At 39.6% G+C, this 19,044-nt stretch overlaps 1 protein-coding gene across 1 annotated transcript in view; it reads right to left on the minus strand.

Moving 5' to 3' along the window:
• Positions 1-19,044, minus strand: part of BMPR2 (bone morphogenetic protein receptor type 2) — a 107,850-nt gene that overhangs the window by 47,797 nt on the left and 41,009 nt on the right. The window contains exons 2-3 of the mRNA XM_054069872.1: positions 3,701-3,874; positions 2,357-2,536 (exon numbers count right to left, since the gene is read on the minus strand). Of these exons, the coding sequence (XP_053925847.1) occupies positions 2,357-2,536; positions 3,701-3,874 (354 nt within the window). The remainder of the gene's footprint in view (positions 1-2,356; positions 2,537-3,700; positions 3,875-19,044) is intronic.

Raw genomic sequence — 19,044 nt, forward strand, 5'->3', positions numbered from 1 at the left:
ACCATAACTACGATTTTAGGAGGCCACAGACCTAACTTTCTGTTATCCAAGAACTATTTAACATACAACATTTTTAATGCCTTATCAAAATATAGATGCAATAGTGCTGTCGCAGTTCACGTGCTGTATTGAAACAGCCTTCTGAATAAAATTTCTCCTATGCCTGTAACCTCTTCAGTTTAATCATATCAAAGGTACGGTGACAAAGCCTGGCACAGCCCGTGCAGCTGAACTTACCAACGTCCTTAAAAGCCTTCTGACAACTTTAATACACTGGAAAAACACCCAAGCCACAAAGCTTACCAGCAATTCCGTAAAAACAACTTGGCCAAAGCAGGAATTTTGTCCTCAAGGCAGCAAAACTAAATCTTAGAACACCACACTAAGTTCTAGAAGCAGATGAGAGGGCTGGAAAAGGGACACTGGAGAATCCAGTGCCTGGAATGAGGGTCAGTAAGGTTGCAGAAGTCCAAGTGCCACGGCCTCCCTCTTTTTTCACTCTTCCACATTCCTGAAACACCCCTGCTTCCACAGTGCTGTGGGTATACAGAATTTAGAGCACTAGGAGCTGCCCCATCCCTGTCAGATGCTTTACACACAAAACGCCAGAGTGGCAGAGGAGGCCATCCTTGCTGCCGGAATGGCCAATCTCCAGCTCTCATCCAGACAAAGCAGACAGACAACTGTGCTAGGCAGCAACCTACTTTGCTTATGCCTGAAGATAAATTTGCATTTTATGAAAATGGAAGATGACACAATAACACTAAACAGTTTGAGTCAGTAGAAATGTATGCTGCAGCACTCAATTACAGCTGGGTAAATTAAGGACTCCCTTAAAAATTTAACCTGCCACCCCCTCCTTTGCAAGTCAAGCTCGATCTTTCAGTATTAAAATTTCCACTTAAATTATTTGACAATCTCATCATCCAATAACTGAATTAATTCAGCTTGTAATTTCTACTCTTGGAAAAGCACGAGCACAAGTGATTTTGTAGGAACTCTGTCCTCCTGTTTTGGAGGATAGGAGGGGACAAAGAATTGTGTTTACACCTTTATCCCCCTTTGGTCTAAATCCCTTGCCCAGCACTAACTTCAGTCACATTTGGGGAGCCCGGTTGGATGATTATTACCAGAGTCTATTCTGCAATGCACAGTGCTCAGCTCAGACACTGATTCCAAATGGTGGTTGTTTACTGGTTCTACAAACAGTATTATCAGCTGAGAGGCACCATGTCTTACCCATGTCTTAGCAACTCTCTTCACTGATTTATACTGTAGTTTCCCAGTAAAACGCCACTGCGTTTTGTTTTTTTTTTTAGTGTGCCAAGCCCTCATTTTGACCAAAATTGCTTCGAATTATTCCATCCTACAGCTGCTTTTGAAAGCATCAGCACCTCCACTATCTTAGGGTTTTAAGTAAATTCAAATCATATCACTCCCAGACACAAACTATTATTTTTGCATTCTACAGCTGTAAATACTATCCAATTAAAGACATCTTTATCTCACAACACAGAAACAGTTGCACCGCCATTTACATACCTGTCTCTATTCAATTTCTCTTTCACAATTCTTATTTAGAAAAGGCTATCCAAATGTTTAGATGACGCCACACAAACTCAGCCTTTTTACAGGTTCTTAATTCTTGGAACACAGCATAACAGTTTGCCTGCTACTCATAATCTTGCTTCTGTAACAGGAGATTAAGGCGTCTGATCTCTTGATTCGGATCCATATGCTATGTTGATTTTATAATAAATAATTTAACATACAATCCAATCTGGAAGAAAACTACATTGCTCAAACCAGCACTCTTTGAACGTTACGCCAAAGTTATTCTCTACGAGAGATACGCAAAAGAAAGAAAACAGATTTCAAAGCACTATAGGGCGGCTGGAGAGAATCTCAACAGCCTGATAGAAGACCGGTTCAACCACTCAAAGCTATCTGTGAACTATGACTGAATAGACAGGCCAGGCTTTTCAAAGGTACCGTAATGTTAATGCACTTACTGGCCTGTTTTAAGAGAAGTCTGAATCCTTCTGAGCATCCCCACAGGCTTCTGAAGTTGGGCACCCAAATACCAAGCACCCAAGATTAGAGACCATTTAGGATAATGTAATCAGCAGTTCCTTATAGAAACAACTGTCTTGTAAGCAATTAACTTGTTCTTTGCTGAGCACTGTGGCATATATAAATGTGATAAACTCTATATGGAAAAGCTTTGTTCTGTTTGCTATTTCTCTTACACGTAAACAGAAAGGTCACAGGTCTCACATTCTGCAGTACCACGAAATAAGGACCTTTCTCTAAATTTCCTAAATCATAAAATTAGAGATGGAAACATCTGACTTACTGTAAGGTGTTGTATCAGTAGGGTCAGGAGGTGGAAAATTTTCTGTGAAGTTAACATTACACAAGTCCGTGCTACAGCAGCAGAAGCGATACGTTCCATTCTGGATCAAGGAAGGTGTGGTTGTAACTATACACTCCTCAAAATGACACTCTTGTGGGTCTCCTATATGAGACCAGCAACCTGTAAAAAGAGGCACATTAAAGGAGTCTTTTTAAAGGAAGCATAAAATTAGTTCTACTGCAAGGATAATTAAACACACCTATAGAAATCCATACGTTAACAAATTAAATGTTACAGAGTGGGATGAAAACAGTTATCACAATTTGCTTGTCTGACTTCGTTACCACCTTTTACGCCCAAACCTGAAGAATTTCTTTCAGAATTTACCACAGCCAAAAAGAAGAAATATGGGCAGCAATGAAAGCCAACATGAGAGGTGTCCAGCTGCCAACCTCAATGTGATAAAACCTGAATTCTTGAGCGTTCTAAGAAGATGCATGGCATTCCCCATTTCTTGATACCACAGACAATATTACCACACTCATCACTGGACTTTTCTACAAAATCAGAACTTATTTCTTGGTTAACACAGGGCCTTTCTCCCTGCAGCAACTGTTCCTTCCCAAGTACAGTCAATAGCAGTTAAACCTCATTTACACACAAATGCCTGGAAGGGAAAGAGGCTGCCTAGGGGCAAAGGTGAGCAGTCAGACTGCTGCTTTCAGCAGATTACCAGATCAAACGTGAAACAACAACATTGAGTACAACTGCAAAGGATGTTTGTAAATACATTCTGCCTTATGCTACATTAACTTTTACCCAAGTAATCAAGAGCTGAGTCCCAGAGAATGGTTATCAAAACACGTCTCCAGCAACTGAGAGGTCTTTCATTCCTCCCTACCCTCACTCTCCCTACAGAATAGCAGCGAATTGTCAGTGATATGTGACACCTCCGGGCTATAGCTGCAACTTCCTTTGTCAACAAACATTCAGTCAATATGAATATAGATTTTTTACCTAACATGACACTTATTCTAGAATTTATCATTACATCAATAGATCTATGAGATACACTCAAGAAAGCCACCCTTTCTCTGGAGACTAAGTAACAGGCAATTTGAGTGTTTTTTCCTTTAGCTGTGCATCGATCTCTTTGGTCTCTTTTAGAAGTCATTTATTTCAAATACTCTTTCTGTTCATATTTAAAATTTCTAAATGGGAAATTTAAAATGATGCATTTGCACATTGCACAAACAAAATACCTGGCTTTGCAGCTGTTAATCTTCGTATCAGCTGACAAGATCAGTAGGAAAACTACTGCACTTACACCAAAACGTTACATACCTTGTTTTACCAGATGTATGTCTCCCTCTCGTGTTTTTTCCCAAAGTCCATAGCAGGTACTACCTTTCATGCACAAAATTGTGCCGTTCTCCTGGGAGATTCGGCTCTCACTGATTCCATGGTCCTGCTGATACGGGTCCTTAAATGCACATAGCCGCTCCTCGCTCTGCACAGCTTTAAACAAAGAATGGAAAATATTTTTTGTCAGTGATTTTACACATACAATATTAACTTTACCAGAAGGATGATTAAGGTCTTCTGGAAACCTACATTCCAAAGCATTCTGAATTATACATATCCATTTTTTAAACTGTATTCCAACAGTCAAAAATAAAAATGAGTTCTATCTCAAAGTGAATTCCATAAAGAGGACAAAAAAATTATCAGCAGAAGTTTCAAAATGAATGTGCCAATATCTGAAGTTCACAGGTGCAGAATAAAACCTTCATTGCATAGTCTGCATCATCTACATCATTTGTCCTCAAGTGTAAGTTATGCAACTGCTAGCTGGCTTCTTCAGCAACCGCATGTGTTGCTTGTTTCCAGATACTAAACAAAGATAGATCTTTTTCAGATTCCCATCCAAACCAGGGCCTATCTAACTCAGAGGATTTTTTCCACTCTATTCCTATTGAGCTCTCTCTTTCTTCTGTTATCCAGCTGTTGCACTGACATTTACTTTTTTACTTCTTTTATCAGTTTGGGCTCTTTCACACCACTTCACTAACAACCACCAACAGAAATACTAAGGGCAGAGTAAAGCCTGTACAATCGACCAGCAGTTCCGGGAAACACTGCCTGTAAACAGGACCAACACTGCATGCAAAGTCTCCCTGTGGTATGTCCAGCAGGAACATTACAAAACATATGAAAAATAAATACCCATGATCACCTGAAAAGTCACTGGGGCTTTTTATTAAAACAAAACCGAAACCGCCCAGAAAAACCATACTGATTTGTACAAGAATATCTAGTTAATAAACTTCAAAATGTTAGTATCTTAGGAACTCATCCATTTTATCCATATGATTACTGACTTTTTGTTTATATCACCTCAAAGAAAGGAGTCGACCATGCCAATATGGCTCTGTCATCTTTTCTTTAGGAAGAGTAAAAACATCCAAACAAAATCTCTAGAAAGGCATCAAGTCCAAGACAAACAAATCCTACATTGGTAGTGATCACGTTTACAATATTTTTGTTCTTCCCTTGAACAATAATAGAATAGCAATGAAGCTGGTGAAGGGGCTGGAGAACAAGGCTTACGAGGAGCGGCTGAGAGAGCTGGGGTTGTTTAGCCTGGAGAAGAGGAGGCTGAGAGGAGACCTTATTACTCTCTACAACTACCTGAAAGGAGGTTGTGGAGAGGAGGGAGCTGGCCTCTTCTCCCAAGTGACTGAGAACAGGACAAGGGGGAATGGCCTCAAGCTCCACCAGGGGAGGTTCAGGTTGGATATCAGAAAAAAGTTCTTCACAGAAAGAGTCATCGGGCACTGGCAGAGGCTGCCCAGGGAGGTGGTGAGTCGCCTTCCCTGGAGGTGTTTAAGGAACGGGTGGATGAAGTGCTTAGGGACATGGTTTAAGGGAGTGTTAGGAGTGGTTGGACTCGATGATCCAGTGAGTCCTTTCCAACCTGGTGATTCTATGATTCTATGATTTTATAAAATGCACAGAAAGCCAGCTGTGTAATTACAAGGCCCTTTTTTCAGCAGCACACCTCAGCAAACATCCCACAAGAAGAATTTGTATGGTGTATCTCAACAACGAGATTTCATCCAGTTCTTTAACTGCCATGAAAACACTCTTAGTGAAAAGATGCAAGGTAAAGTAGATTGGTCTTTTGGGAAAATGTAATTTGAACTTAAAATAAAATTATAGCATAGGTAACTTTAAATTATTAAAGGTACTGGGTATGTATAAAATGTCTCTTCACTAAGAATTTATTTATTTGATGATTCTGCAGCACTGGCTCCAAAGAAGCTGCATCCCGTCACGGCAGACTTACTGCAAAAATGCTGTTTCATGGTGTCACCAGCACAGATGATCCAGTAACACAAAGACAAATCAAGAGACTCCAATGCCTGTCTCACTTCTAAGGCCATTACTGTTCATTAAGCAGTCAAAAATTCTCTTATCCTGAGACAACCATAAATAGCTGCACTGCCCACAAAAGCAGCCTCCCAGTGACTCCCAGATTATTCTGTGGCAGCAGTAATTAAAAAAATAGCACTATTTAGCTTATTTTTCAGTAGGTCCTGTACAATCAGTTGAGCTGCATGTCAGGTCAGCGGTGGTAGAACTCTCAGCTGAGGGGACAGGAACTTCTTAAGACACTGTAATGCAATCCCTTGCAGCCTCACATACTCCAATAACCTGGCTGGCAGTCCACGCTACTCACTCACCTCTCTGTATATCGCTCAGTATACAATTTACATCTGGAACTAGAGTTTTGAAGTGATAAATACATTTATTATAAAGCAATAGCTTGATATTCAGAAATTCAGTTCCCTAAATTTAATATCTAACATTTTTTTCTTTCTAAGTAGAGTTAGTTGAGTTACTAAGGACAAAAAGGTCACACATTAACTGCTAGCATATGCTGCCTTCAGCAGTACTCGCCAGTCGCACGTACTGGTTTTATTCTCAGGAACAGCTGAGTATGCCAGGCGTGAAGCATCTGTCCTGCATTCTCTGCTCCATGACATGGGACTGGCCAAGAAACAACATATGAAAGTACAGTTCTCCACTGCTCTAAGAGAACTAGAGCCGACTAGCTTTTTGAAAATTGAAAGGAGAAAAAATTATCATAAAACTATAATTTTCAAGAGAGAACAGGACAGAATTATACGGCCTTGTGCAATATGACATATCTGCTCCTAGGGACACTACAAAGGTTTTTAAATCAGCTGCATGTGATAGCTGAGTGGGACTAAGGTCATCTGAGATGCTGGTGTTTACAAAATGCTCAAATTGCTGCAAGATAAGCGCTTTCATAATTTGCCTTTCCTGTGAAAAATACATTTAAAATGACAGAACTTAGAAAGCAGCCACGCATATTTGGTTTCCTTATTAAAAGCCTGTGCTTTAAAAAAAATAAGTAATTCCAGGAAAGTCTGCTTTCATAACATCTCACTAGGTTAAAATAAATAAATAAATACGATAAAAGAAAAAAAAAAAATCTTTTAACCTCTGAACTAATGGAAGAAAAAAAACCCACCACCCTCACCTTTTGGTTTGCTTTCTACTCATAAATACAGTTACACGTGTCACACCTGTGCTCCAGTGACAGATACAGCTTTAATTGCCTACAATTCTCGTCTCTCCACCCATCTATAAATCTCTTAGTATCTCTCAGTCTCAAGGCTGAGAGGCAAGAACATGCCGAAGATACTCAAGAAAAAGAAAAGTTGTTAACCGTTGTGCTAGCTGCTGTCTGACCATTCACTACAGAAAATAACAGTCGCTACCAAAGGCTTTTCTGATTTAAAAAAAAAATGTATTGCCCTATACCTGCAGAAGGGAGGAAGGGGCAAGCATGAGAAGTACAACATCCACCGTGACTGGAGTGCCAACTTCATCACTTCCATAGCAAACTAATAAAAACGCAAGCTAACTTGCCACTGTTTAATGTCAGATGATCTCAGTGGGAAACTCTTCCAACAAAAAATAAAGGTTGCTCACCCAACAGCTAGAGTTTTCATGCTGATCACTGCACATTCCTGCTTCGATTATAAGTTAGACAAGCACAGCCCCTGTGGGAGCAGTACCCGCTGCAATACTGTGCCGACCCCTGCCCCTTCCCTGATGGCACAGAACATCTGGAGAACAGGGGACACATAACAAAAGCTACTTTATTTCTCTCTGTTGCCTCTGTAGGTTCATTGTTGAAACTGTAATGCTGAAGAAAATCGGGTCGGGCATTCAGATGTCTAGAAACCATCTTGAAGAACAACAGCGAGTCGCTTCAATTTGTTTGCATGATTTTGGCACATTCCTGCTCAGGGAATTTGGCAGTAAGGTTTGCTTCTTCCAGGCAGTGGAAACTAGTCAGCTCTAAAAAACTCTTAGTATTGAAATACTCACAAGTCAGGCCTTGAAAGCAAACTCCCGTCTAGACGAGCATGTCTTAAACCTTCCCCCAGAGAAATGGAGAAACTACTATAAAAATACACAAAGTTTAGAACTGGCACTCCAGAACCTCTATCTATTACAACAGAAGTCTTAGCTTCAAGGTGAAGTACAGTTGTCCATTTGGATCTACATGTGGTCCTCATGGATGACCTTTTATGTCAGTTTTCAGCCATTATAGGAGCCAACAGCACACACAGTGCTTTCAGAGCTGAAACACATCTACCTGCCCCTTGGGAGCTCTACCCCTGCAACACTAAAGGGCAGCCACCAACAGTTTCCAACAGCAGCTTAGTTGGAAACAGTTCCAAAGCTACTTCTTCCAAGAGCCCATCCTGGATGTAGTCCTGGGTAACCGGCCCTGGGTGACCCTGCCAGAGCAGGGGGTCAGACAAGACAACTTCCAGAGGTTCCTTCCAACCTCAACAATTCTGCGATTCTTGCGGAGCACACGTCTCAAGGTACTCAATGTACAGCAACCAGACAGAAATATTGTATTCCTCAGCTGGGCTACCTGCTATCTTTTGTCTCCAAGGCAGGCAAAATGATAAAGCAAGCATAGAACTACTGGATTCTCCTGTGTGTCTTCAGTCCAAATAGATCCAAATCCAAGGAAATACGCCGTTGTCTTTATTAAAGAAGAGCAATTAAAATAAACTTGTATTTTAATTAATTAAATTTTATTTTAATTAATTAATATTTAATTAAATTTAATTTTAATGAAAATAAAGTGTTATATATAAGTTATTAAAATAACTTATCCTATGAAGACTGAGGTTCTTGAACTGATCCACTTGATATATCCACCTACATCAAAAAATTTAAGTGCAAAGTCCCCGCAGATAGATGTGCTCACCAGATATTAAGAACCCAGGAACAGTTCACTGTGCAGTGCTCCTTTCCTTACTGATTCCACAGACCCAAGACACACCAGCAGTGTATCCTCAAACCAGCAAGACACAGACGTCATTTACAGATCAGGTCATACAGTATAGTTGCCCAGACACGAACTCTCCTGGTATAAAAACAAAACCAAGAGCTAGCACCAAAGTGGCAGCACAGGGCTCACAGGACATCTGCTGCACGGCTGAAGTCAGCTGTCAGAGCCTCGCTCTTACTATAAGAAATTTTTTAGACACCCTTTCAAACTATCAGTCTCATTACTCCCGCACAAGCTGAGCATCACAAAAATAAATTCAATAAAATTCAATTCCTTTGGATTGTAGTTTCTCTATAAATGTGTAAGTCTGTAATAACTCTTTGATCACTAGGTCTAAGGCACAACAAACAGAAAAAGCTGCCAAAGATGCATGTATTTCCCCCAGTGATTACAAATGTACTAAATCAAATGAGCAACTTCTTTTCAGGGAGAAGGGTGCAGGAACACAGCTCTGGAAAGTTCACTGGACTTCAACACAATTATCTGGTTAAATCAGTACACGACAAAAGCGTAATTTTAGAAATACGGAAATTATGACTACAAAAAGGAGAAAGTCACATTAAAGGCTACCTCCAAAACTTGAAAACACACTATTTATTATTTCTTTCACATTACGTTAGTAAGAGAAGGATTTTTGGCACTTTTATTATCTTTATACAGTAAGTTTCATAGTAAACTGTATTCGTCCATCACACACAACTAATTATAGATTCAGGCCTTTTGTAATTCACTGTTAATGAAAGACTGAGAGATATTTTGAAACAAACAAACAGCAATTGAATGCTTACGAGTCATACATCACTGAAAATTCACTACTACAATCAACTGTAGTAGCAACACACAGGCTGGCATTGGAAAGGACAAAAAGTCAAACCTAAACAACAGAACATGAAGGATTTATAATTAAATGCCTGTTCTCCATTCCTCTTGAACTTACGCGCCAGACAAATTATGTCGAAATAATTCAATAAAAACAATAAAAGAAACTTAAGCTTTCATTCTCTCATCCAGCTGAGATTTCCAATGAAGACAAGCAGGGAAGTTTTACCAAGGGAAAAACCTGTGAGACCAGAGCAAGCTCTTCACTTCCGTATCATAAACCAGAAAAAATCCAAGACTAGTTCTGTTGTGTGCTCTAGTCCATTTTACACGTATGTTTACATAAAAACACAGCATTACAACTGAGTATGAGTGCTTCAGGAAGTAATTTCTGAAACGTGGAAGTTCTTAGCTGGCTTAGCTGCCATTACTGGTCCATTTGATCACCACACACACGTTGACAGACTTAACTTGAAGCAGATTTGAAACCTGTCATCTTACGAAAGGAGAATGAGAAAACAGACTACACTAAATTACTTTCCTGAAATCAGAAAGGAACTGGGAATTGCCCTTAGCTTCCCAAGTCCATCCTGTGGCTCATCCCTACTGCTGCGGTGCTTGGAAGGGGGCGTGGAGTTCATCCCCATGGCATTACATGGCCACAAGAAAAAGCACCAGGGCTTCACGAATTTCCTTTTAGCATACAGCTCAGCTTTTGATATGATTACAATCTTAGTGCCTATCACTTCTATAGCCAACAACAACAAAAAAAAAAGCCGAAAAAGCCAAGTTATTAAAGAAAAAATATTATATTGCTATTTTCAGTATTTTCTCCCTCTAACTGCACTCCTATTTCCAACTGCTCAGGAACAGAGAAGTGATTCACACAAATATGTGAATTCTGGAACTTAGTGGTGATACGCTACAAAAATACGTTTACTGTTGATTATTTGTCTTCATTCCCCACTAAAAATATTTCTGGACAGCAAAGATAAAAAGAAAATCACAAGCATATCTACTGTCCATGCTAGAAATCTTGTCTGCTATGAATATACATGAGTATACATCTTATGTGCTATGAATTCATCTGTACTAGCGCAAGTTTAAATAAATGAATAGGTTGTTACTGCTTTTAATATACTAATTGTTCTGCGATCACTTTGTATTCTAAGAAAACAAAATTACTGAAAACAATTACAGCAGAAATACCAAAAGTTACAGGAATTCAACTGCAAATCCTTAGAACATGAGTCATGCTGTCATTAATAGCATAGGAAGCCAGTTCCATTAGTACTTAATTGACGCTTCCTGACCTTGCATCTATTCAACGTAGTGCATGGATTTTGCATCAAGTGCAAAGGGAGGGGGGGAAAGAAGTAAAAAGGATCCAAATTTTGCTCAAATGCTACAAAGAATCATTCTACTTCATGTTCTAGTTACTGGAATTAAACATAATTAAACAAATAAACATTCATCACTTGACGATTAATGCCAGGCAATACATATCTTGACACAACAGTCACACACAGAAGAACCCAATAAGAGTCAGAAGACAAACTTGCATGTAACCTACAAGAACAGACTTGCTAGCATCACAGATCACGTACACGGGTATCGTGTCAGTTATTATGCCCAACCGCCTTCATGACCACATAGGTGAACACTTGAAAAAAGACAAAGTGAGAAGTTTCTAAGCATTTGTTTGCCTGTAATAGGACTTCTATAAATAGAGGCCCTCACGTATCCAAGTGGGAACTTTATTATGCTGCAACAGATTTTTTGAGAAGATAAAGCTTTTTTTTCTGTAACTCGTTACCTGAATTAGTGAGACTTTCATCAGAACAGCCATAGACACAAAACCTGTTTTCTTTTGGCCCTGTCAGCTCTCTATGGAGTTTTTATTTACACAATACAGGGAAACATCATCACCCTGGAGGCAGGGTTATGAGATAGCACGTGTCTTCATAACGCAAGCTATTAGAAGGAAGGTGATTATAGTAATGTACATCAGGCGGCTCCTTTGAGTATATATCTTTTCAAGTGTTGATAGATGAATCCTGGCATGATGCATGGAGAAAGAGAAGCTTGAAGGAATCATCTTATCAAGCACGCTACTGCTGCTTTTTTAATCTTTTTCTCCTCAGAGGTTTTAATTACAAGTATTTCTAAACGTGTATACATTTATATAAAAATATATCACAAGCAGACGTCTCTTTAAAAAAAGTCATTCTCCTACAAATAGCCTACCTTTAATACTAACTTCAAGTGGAAGGAAAAAGCCAAACTGCTGGTAATCTTCCATGTATTTACACTTCCAGTACTTGGCTTTGTAGTGTGTTTGACCAACTGCACGGTAGGGACCTGCACTGACTGGTCAGGAACAGAAATAAATTGTCTGCTTAAGGACTGGGCATGAGAGCACGAAGGTCTAAACCAACCAGAAATGGTCCAGGGACTTTTTGAGCAAGATGTCAGGAACTGCACAGTGCAACACCGAGCCACAGAGCGCTCAGTCAGCCAGGGAGCACAGGGAGCTTTACAGCAAACTTCTCTGCTAGAAGCCCTCCAGGCAGGCTCCACAAACACAACCACTCGATTAATATATTAAAGACGTGAATAAGAAAGAATGGAAATTTGCACAAAAGAATACAGTAGGAACTTCCATGAGGGAAGTAAAGAAAAATGCTTCAGAAATTCACATCTGTGGTCATAAGCTTTCCTCTCCTTCTAACAAAAATAGAGGAAATAAACATCACAATCATTAAAGCTCTCCTATATTTTACAGGACACATTACATAGCTCAAGATATACTGCTAAATATATTTTGACAATAAACCCCTTACAGTTTATACTCAGTGTTAAAATCTGGAATAATCTGTTCACAGTACTGCATGTCCTTAGCCTTCATTGATGAGAATTATTTTGGTTTTGTCTGCTTTTGCTGTGTAACATCATGGTTTCAAATGCTGGCAATTACACAGAGCCAGACTTTGATTGAGAACTAGTGCCAAAACTAAAATGACTGCAAGCACTGATAACCATTTCAAAGTGATTAAGTGACTGCACATGCAGATGACTATATCATTCATTACAAGACCCTTTTCCATCAAAATAGCGTAAGACTAGAAAAGTCAAGTGTCTTCTCTCCTCTATATGGATACACTTTCCTTCTCTTTTACCTAACCTTTAAGAAAGTAACTTTGAAATGCCTTTTCTCTCCTTGCCCCCTTTCTAACACAGTGGTGTCTGCTGATAAACACTACCAGCAGTGACAGACACCAACTTTTTCCCTTGTGTACTCTTCAAGAGTACTTGAGTACATTGGTGTTTCAGCTCCATTCTGAAGTACCAGTGGTATGTTAGCCGTAAATGAATAAAACAGAAGGAGATCATATAGCAGCTGTGCTGTATCTCGCATGTTGTGCATGAGGTTCATGCTTCACTTCCCACCCAGGCACTGCTGTCTTGCACCACTGCAGTACACGGTCCATGGACTCCCATCGAACTCCCCCCAAAATGCATTGACCCTCTTCGCACAGCCCCTCTGCAACAGGGCCACCAACACAGGTACTCCTTGCAACCCACCAGTGTTATACGCCTCAGATCAGATGCATCCACCATACCAGAAATTTTGTTAGTTGGAATTAATGTAAATAGAGAGCGACGGAGTGGCCAAAAAGTAAACAGTCATAAAATCATAGGATAGTTTAGGTTGGAAGGGACCTTAAAGATCATTCAGTTCCAACTGCCCTGCCATGGGCAGGGACACCTCCCACCAAACCAGGCTGCCCAAGGTCTCATCCAGCCTGGCCTTGAACACCTCCAGGGATGGGGCAGCCACAGCTTCCCTGGGCAACCTGGGCCAGGGCCTCACCACTCTCTCATGCTGAAGAAATTCCTCCTTACCTCTAGTCTAAATCTGCCCCTCTCCAGTTTATACCCATTGCTGCTTGTCCTATCACTACAAGCCTTTGTGAACAGTCCCTCCTCAGCTTTCTTGTAGCCCCTCCAGATACTGGAAGGTCACTCCAAGACTTCCTTGGAGCCTTCTCTTCTCCAGGATGAACAACACCAACTCTCTCAGCCTGTCCTCGTATGGGAGGTGCTCCAGCCCTCTGGTCATCTTCATGGCCATCCTCTGGATCCATTCCAACAGGTCCATATCCTTCTTATGTTGAGAATTCCAGAACCGGACACAGTATTCCAGATGAGGTCTCACAAGAGAGGAATAGAGGGACAGAATCCCCTCTGTCGACCTGCTGGGCACACTTCTTTTGATGCAGCCCAGGATACGGTTGGCCTTCAGGGTTGGGAGCACACATTGCCAGCTCTTATCAAGCTTCTCATCAACCAGCACACCCAAGTCCTACTCTGCAATTCCAGTCAACTAGTCCTCCTCTAGTCAACTCAGATTCTTCAGCGAAGACCTTGTCCTCCTTTCCCCTGAATTTACTCTCAATGGAAGCATTACCTCAGAAGAACCCAGCTTAAGCGAGCAGAGCCATTCAGTAGAGCGACAGGATGGCATAGATTTATTGCTAGCAGCTGACAAATTATGTAGCCCCCAAACATTGCCAGATTTTATGCAAAAATACCTGAGCTTACTGCCCATCAACTGTTTCACTGCCTCATTTCCACAACCTTCTAAAAGTTTCTGAGGACAACCAGACCACCCCACTGTGCTAACCTCATCCAAATTGGGCATTATCACAGAATCAAAATCTTACCCATCTAGTAAGACCACAAGGTACAGTGGCAAGAAAGCTTGCAACATCTATGTTCTGGCATAAATCTGCTGGGAAAAAAATGAAAGAATTTTGAGCAAATTTGTACCAAAAGATTTAACATTGGTTCATGGTTTACATTGACAGGCTGAGGCATTTTTCCACTGATATGGGAAGCGATTCAAGCTGAATCTGTAACAAGGCTGTACCTTCTTGACTCAGTCAGGGTCAGAGGAGGACACACTACCAAGTTAAAACCATGTGTCATAAAGTCTCAACTAGCGCCCTAACAAGTTGACCTCTGACTACCTCTACCCCAGCCACTAATCTGAGCTTCCCCCACCTTACAAGATTTCCTCCAGAGAAAGAATCTACCTTCCTCAATGATTCAGCATCTTCCTTAACATTGTTTTATCGCTGTGTTCAGCTGGCACACAGTTAGGACATTTGTTTTTATTGTTTAAGTCTGTCTAGTTCAGCAGGTTTCTTCCTTCTATTTTTTTCCCCCTGTACAAAATTACCATTGATTTTTAACAAGACAGAATTAAAATGAAAGGTATACAACTAGCAGGTAGTAGAGGAAGGTTACCAACATGTCCAATATGAAATTTCTAAATATATCACCCGCTAGCAGCGAAAACCCCACTCTATTACGTTAAAAAACTATAACATTAACAAAATTCAGTCATTACGCTGGACCGATGATATTTTATCACATAACTTTTCATTTAAGAAATAGTTAAACCTTTTGTACCAAAAGATTACAGGAGGTCTGTGTTTTGGTTTTTTTTTAATGTAAAAATAGTAAGATGTCATGGTATTTTTGCATTCGCCTTGTTGGCTTTGAAGTACTCATCTTTGTCACCAGAATTCAACTTACAGCCAGTTTACAGCCATTTCAAAGAACTCCACATTCCATATTAAAGCAAAAACCTGTTAGCATATCCTATGCGGAAATGGAAGGCTCCATGCATTCTCAAAAAGTTTTCTGAAAAACCTGTCAAGCTCAAATACTGGAAAGAAGTAGATTAGCATAAAATTTATATGATTAAATCATTAAATACCCAAATCACTTCAGGGAGAATCTAATTTAAACACACTAGTGGAGTACAAAGCATAAAAACATTTACTCTGGACTCTGAATCCTTGGTTTTTTGCAATAATCTTAGAACTTCCACAATTTTAATAAAGTTGAAGATGACAATTTTCTATGGGAATTCATATAGCAGGAAGTATCTCTGTGGCTTCCAATAACATTGTCTGGTTTGTACTATCTTCTTGTCTCAAGATGAAACGATTGCTTATTTTACCCCATGAACAAACAGGAATTCCAGACTTTACACATAGTTGAGTCAGCTCAGAAAGAATCTACTCGGACTTCTGACACTGGGCAAAAGAAAATGATACATTTTCAACAGAAAGTACGTTGTAAGCCAGCTTCAATATACATCTTCCACTTTAAGTATTACTCCGATTCAAGCTAAAGGTCATTTAAGCCCAAATTTCTGGACAAACAAAGGGAAGGAAGTAGCTGGCTCTCACTGACTCCACAGGTTTTGGACATCCAGCTTCTCCATCTCCTAGAAAAATTCCAGCCTACATTTAATCTTCTGAAAGCATGAATACGTATATTACAGGATTTAAATAAATCTAGCATTTTTCTAATTTATTTTTCTAAATATTATTCACTTCCTAAACGACTGTGTCTCCATTCAAAGAAAAATAAGTATGTTCATGTTACTGTTTAGCGATTGTGTCAGAACAGAAACCATCACAGCCCTAGTCACACATAATCTTTTCCAGTGGCTGGTGTCTATTCACAGAACCGAAAACCCCTGAATTCTTTATCTTCGCCCTAGGCTGGAGTTCAGGGTTTTTTTCTGGGTATGAGCATCTGGCTTTTGTTTATCTAGGCTGTCAAAGTGAAGTATCTGCATGGAATAACACAGGAAACTCTGCAGCAAAAGCAACAGTAAAGCAAACTAATGATGTGGTATTGCTCCCCCAAAGTCAGATGTAACAAACTTCCCAGAGCAAAATAGAATATTTCAGAGTTTACTTTAGACTACCCTGAAAAAAAGTCTGTGACAGGATATTCCCCTAACACATATGACGTACTCGTGTTTCTAGCCAGCAAGGCGGCCGCTTCCACTGTATATATTACTAAACCTTTTTCTTGAAAATTTTTCAGTAGCTTAAATTTGGAAAAGGACTGTATCCACACAGCTTGTCTTCTGCAGTGTATTACAAAAATTCCTCCCATACACATCTTTAGGAAGCTTACACTACTGAATTTACACTGAAACACTTGAAAACTGGCAAACATTCTGCCACCCGAAGTTACAAGGAGATTAAGTTCCAAAACTGTAATCTTATTTTGCCCTCAGTATATATTACATTACATTTTCACTGACTACAGAAGTATAATATTTTCAGCCCTGAAATCTTGAACTCTGAAACCAGCCTCCACCCTGACACACCAAGCCTCTCACCTTTTCCAAATTCCTCAAAGAAAGTATATTTAAGTTCAAAAACATCTGAAGTCTTTATGGCATTTAATGGTATGCCACAGAATATCCCACAAAGCAGCAGCACCGTGAGTCACGAGCCAACACGACAGCTCCCTGGGCACGGTAATTCAGCCGATGGAAGGTGAGAGCCAGTTCATGCAGAGGACAGAGTACTATCAAGGGCTCATAAGAGACTGTGGATTGCTGCAGGAACTTGGGACCTACTTCAAACACTCCTACTCTGTGTTCCTTAACTGAGAAAAGGTATGGAAAGAATTGTGAGCTAAAGGTATTTATGGGTGTTTATTGAACTGGGCAAAACCAGAAAATATTGACTTTTGCTTCTGCTACCCTTCAAGGTTATCAGCCCATTGAACAGAGGTCACCATTCATACATTTCTTGGCGTTACAGTGCTTAACTAGTTAGAAATTTATGGGTACAGCACTGGACTACTTAAAACAAATTTATACCTTTTCTTTATGCATTTATTCTCTTGCATTTAAATCTTTGTTGAACCAATAACAACCTTATCAGCTACGAAAGTGATATAAGCCAACCTCTGCAAACTTTTTATAGTCAGAAAAATGAGTGTCTAGTCAAGACAAGCTCTCCATTAACTTCTGATTTCTAAACTTAGATGCAGTTTAAAAGGGTAGAGTTGGTATATGCAGACAAGACCAGATTACTGAACACTTTTGTTTCAAGGACTGGCTTTCATGTACTCAAGTACAGTACGTCACACCGAAGAAACAAACTTCTGGAGACAAGGAAACAAAAAACATATTCATGTTACACAGCAGAAGATTGTTTTTAATGATCTTTGTTGATGCTAATGACAGGAAACATGGAAAAGGGCACTCCGAAAATATAGACACTCAAGGAAAGGCTGCAATCAACTTGCTTAACATTTCACATTACACACCCAAGGACGATAACTACAAATATGCTCGAAAGGCCATCTTAATTCTTCACCCTAGATATATATCCCAGGTAGTACGAGTTAAAACATCTCTCAGGACACAACAGGTAGTAAGAGCAGAAAACACCAGGTTCTTCGGGTCAAGAGTGAGCCTAACCCAGCAACCAGCTGTGCCAGGAGTAAGGACAGAGCCAGATGTGTTCCCCACACACCCCATGGCTCCCTATCGCAGACACAGATATGATCAGCACTTCAGCCCATGATCTTTAGAGTTTCCACTTTATGCTTATGCTTTACAGGCAGAAAATCAGCACAAATAGCATCCTGGCATTTGGGAGTGATAAGGAAGGAACAAAGATGAATCTCATCTAATAAAGAAAAAAATAAGTAGAGGTTTCACAATGGCAGAAGGAGGGTTTTTTCTCTACATTTTCACCGGTTTTGAAAGACTTGATTTTCAAAAGCACAAAGTGCTAGATATATTTATTATAGGGACACTGAACAAATATTAGTTAGTTCAGGTGTCTCTAGAAAAAAAGTCTATGATCAAGCACTATGTCAGCCACTACTGAGAACATCATCATTTATGAATTGAATGAGTCAAGCTTTTCTCTTTAATTTGAGCTGGGAACATTAGAAAGCAATAGAACTTGCAGTAAGTATTAAATAGCAGCTTTTAAAAAAAATCAGTTCAGGTTTATTAATTAATGTACTTACTTTCTAACAAATTGGGTCTAATTTATGAAAATTAAATTATAACATGGAAAACCACTCATGTTTGCACATATATTATTAAAGTTACATTTCTTTATAAAAAAGTAGTGCTGCACAGACTACTGGATATCTTAAGTAAGCCACACATACACACAAAATAGGTTTTCAATGCTTTTTAATAGGCTTGTATAATGGAAATCCTATTTGCAATGTCTCTCTAAATAAGAGATCCTGATCTGAGCCTGAATTACTTGACATGGTGATAAGCCAGATAAGAACAATTTCTGGTGATTAAAATACAAATCCTTCCAATGTTAGATAAATTTAAGCAAAATCTCTTTGCTAAACAAGTTTAGAACTGAAGTCTTTCTTTTTTCTTTTAACACAAACACAGCTATCATAAAAGGGAAAACCCCAAAAGCACAGTGAAAATCACAACTCATAACGTGAATATGTGTTTTAGAATCTTCAAGCAAGATAGAATTTATTCTACAATATTCACTAAACACGTTTACAGGATCAGACAGGTTTTCAGAATCTCTGAGACAAACTAATACTGCAATCAAAGGATTAGCAAACCAGCTGCCTG

This window comes from Cuculus canorus, chromosome 6, assembly GCF_017976375.1.
Source record: "Cuculus canorus isolate bCucCan1 chromosome 6, bCucCan1.pri, whole genome shotgun sequence".
NCBI classification, from domain to species: Eukaryota; Metazoa; Chordata; class Aves; order Cuculiformes; family Cuculidae; genus Cuculus; species Cuculus canorus.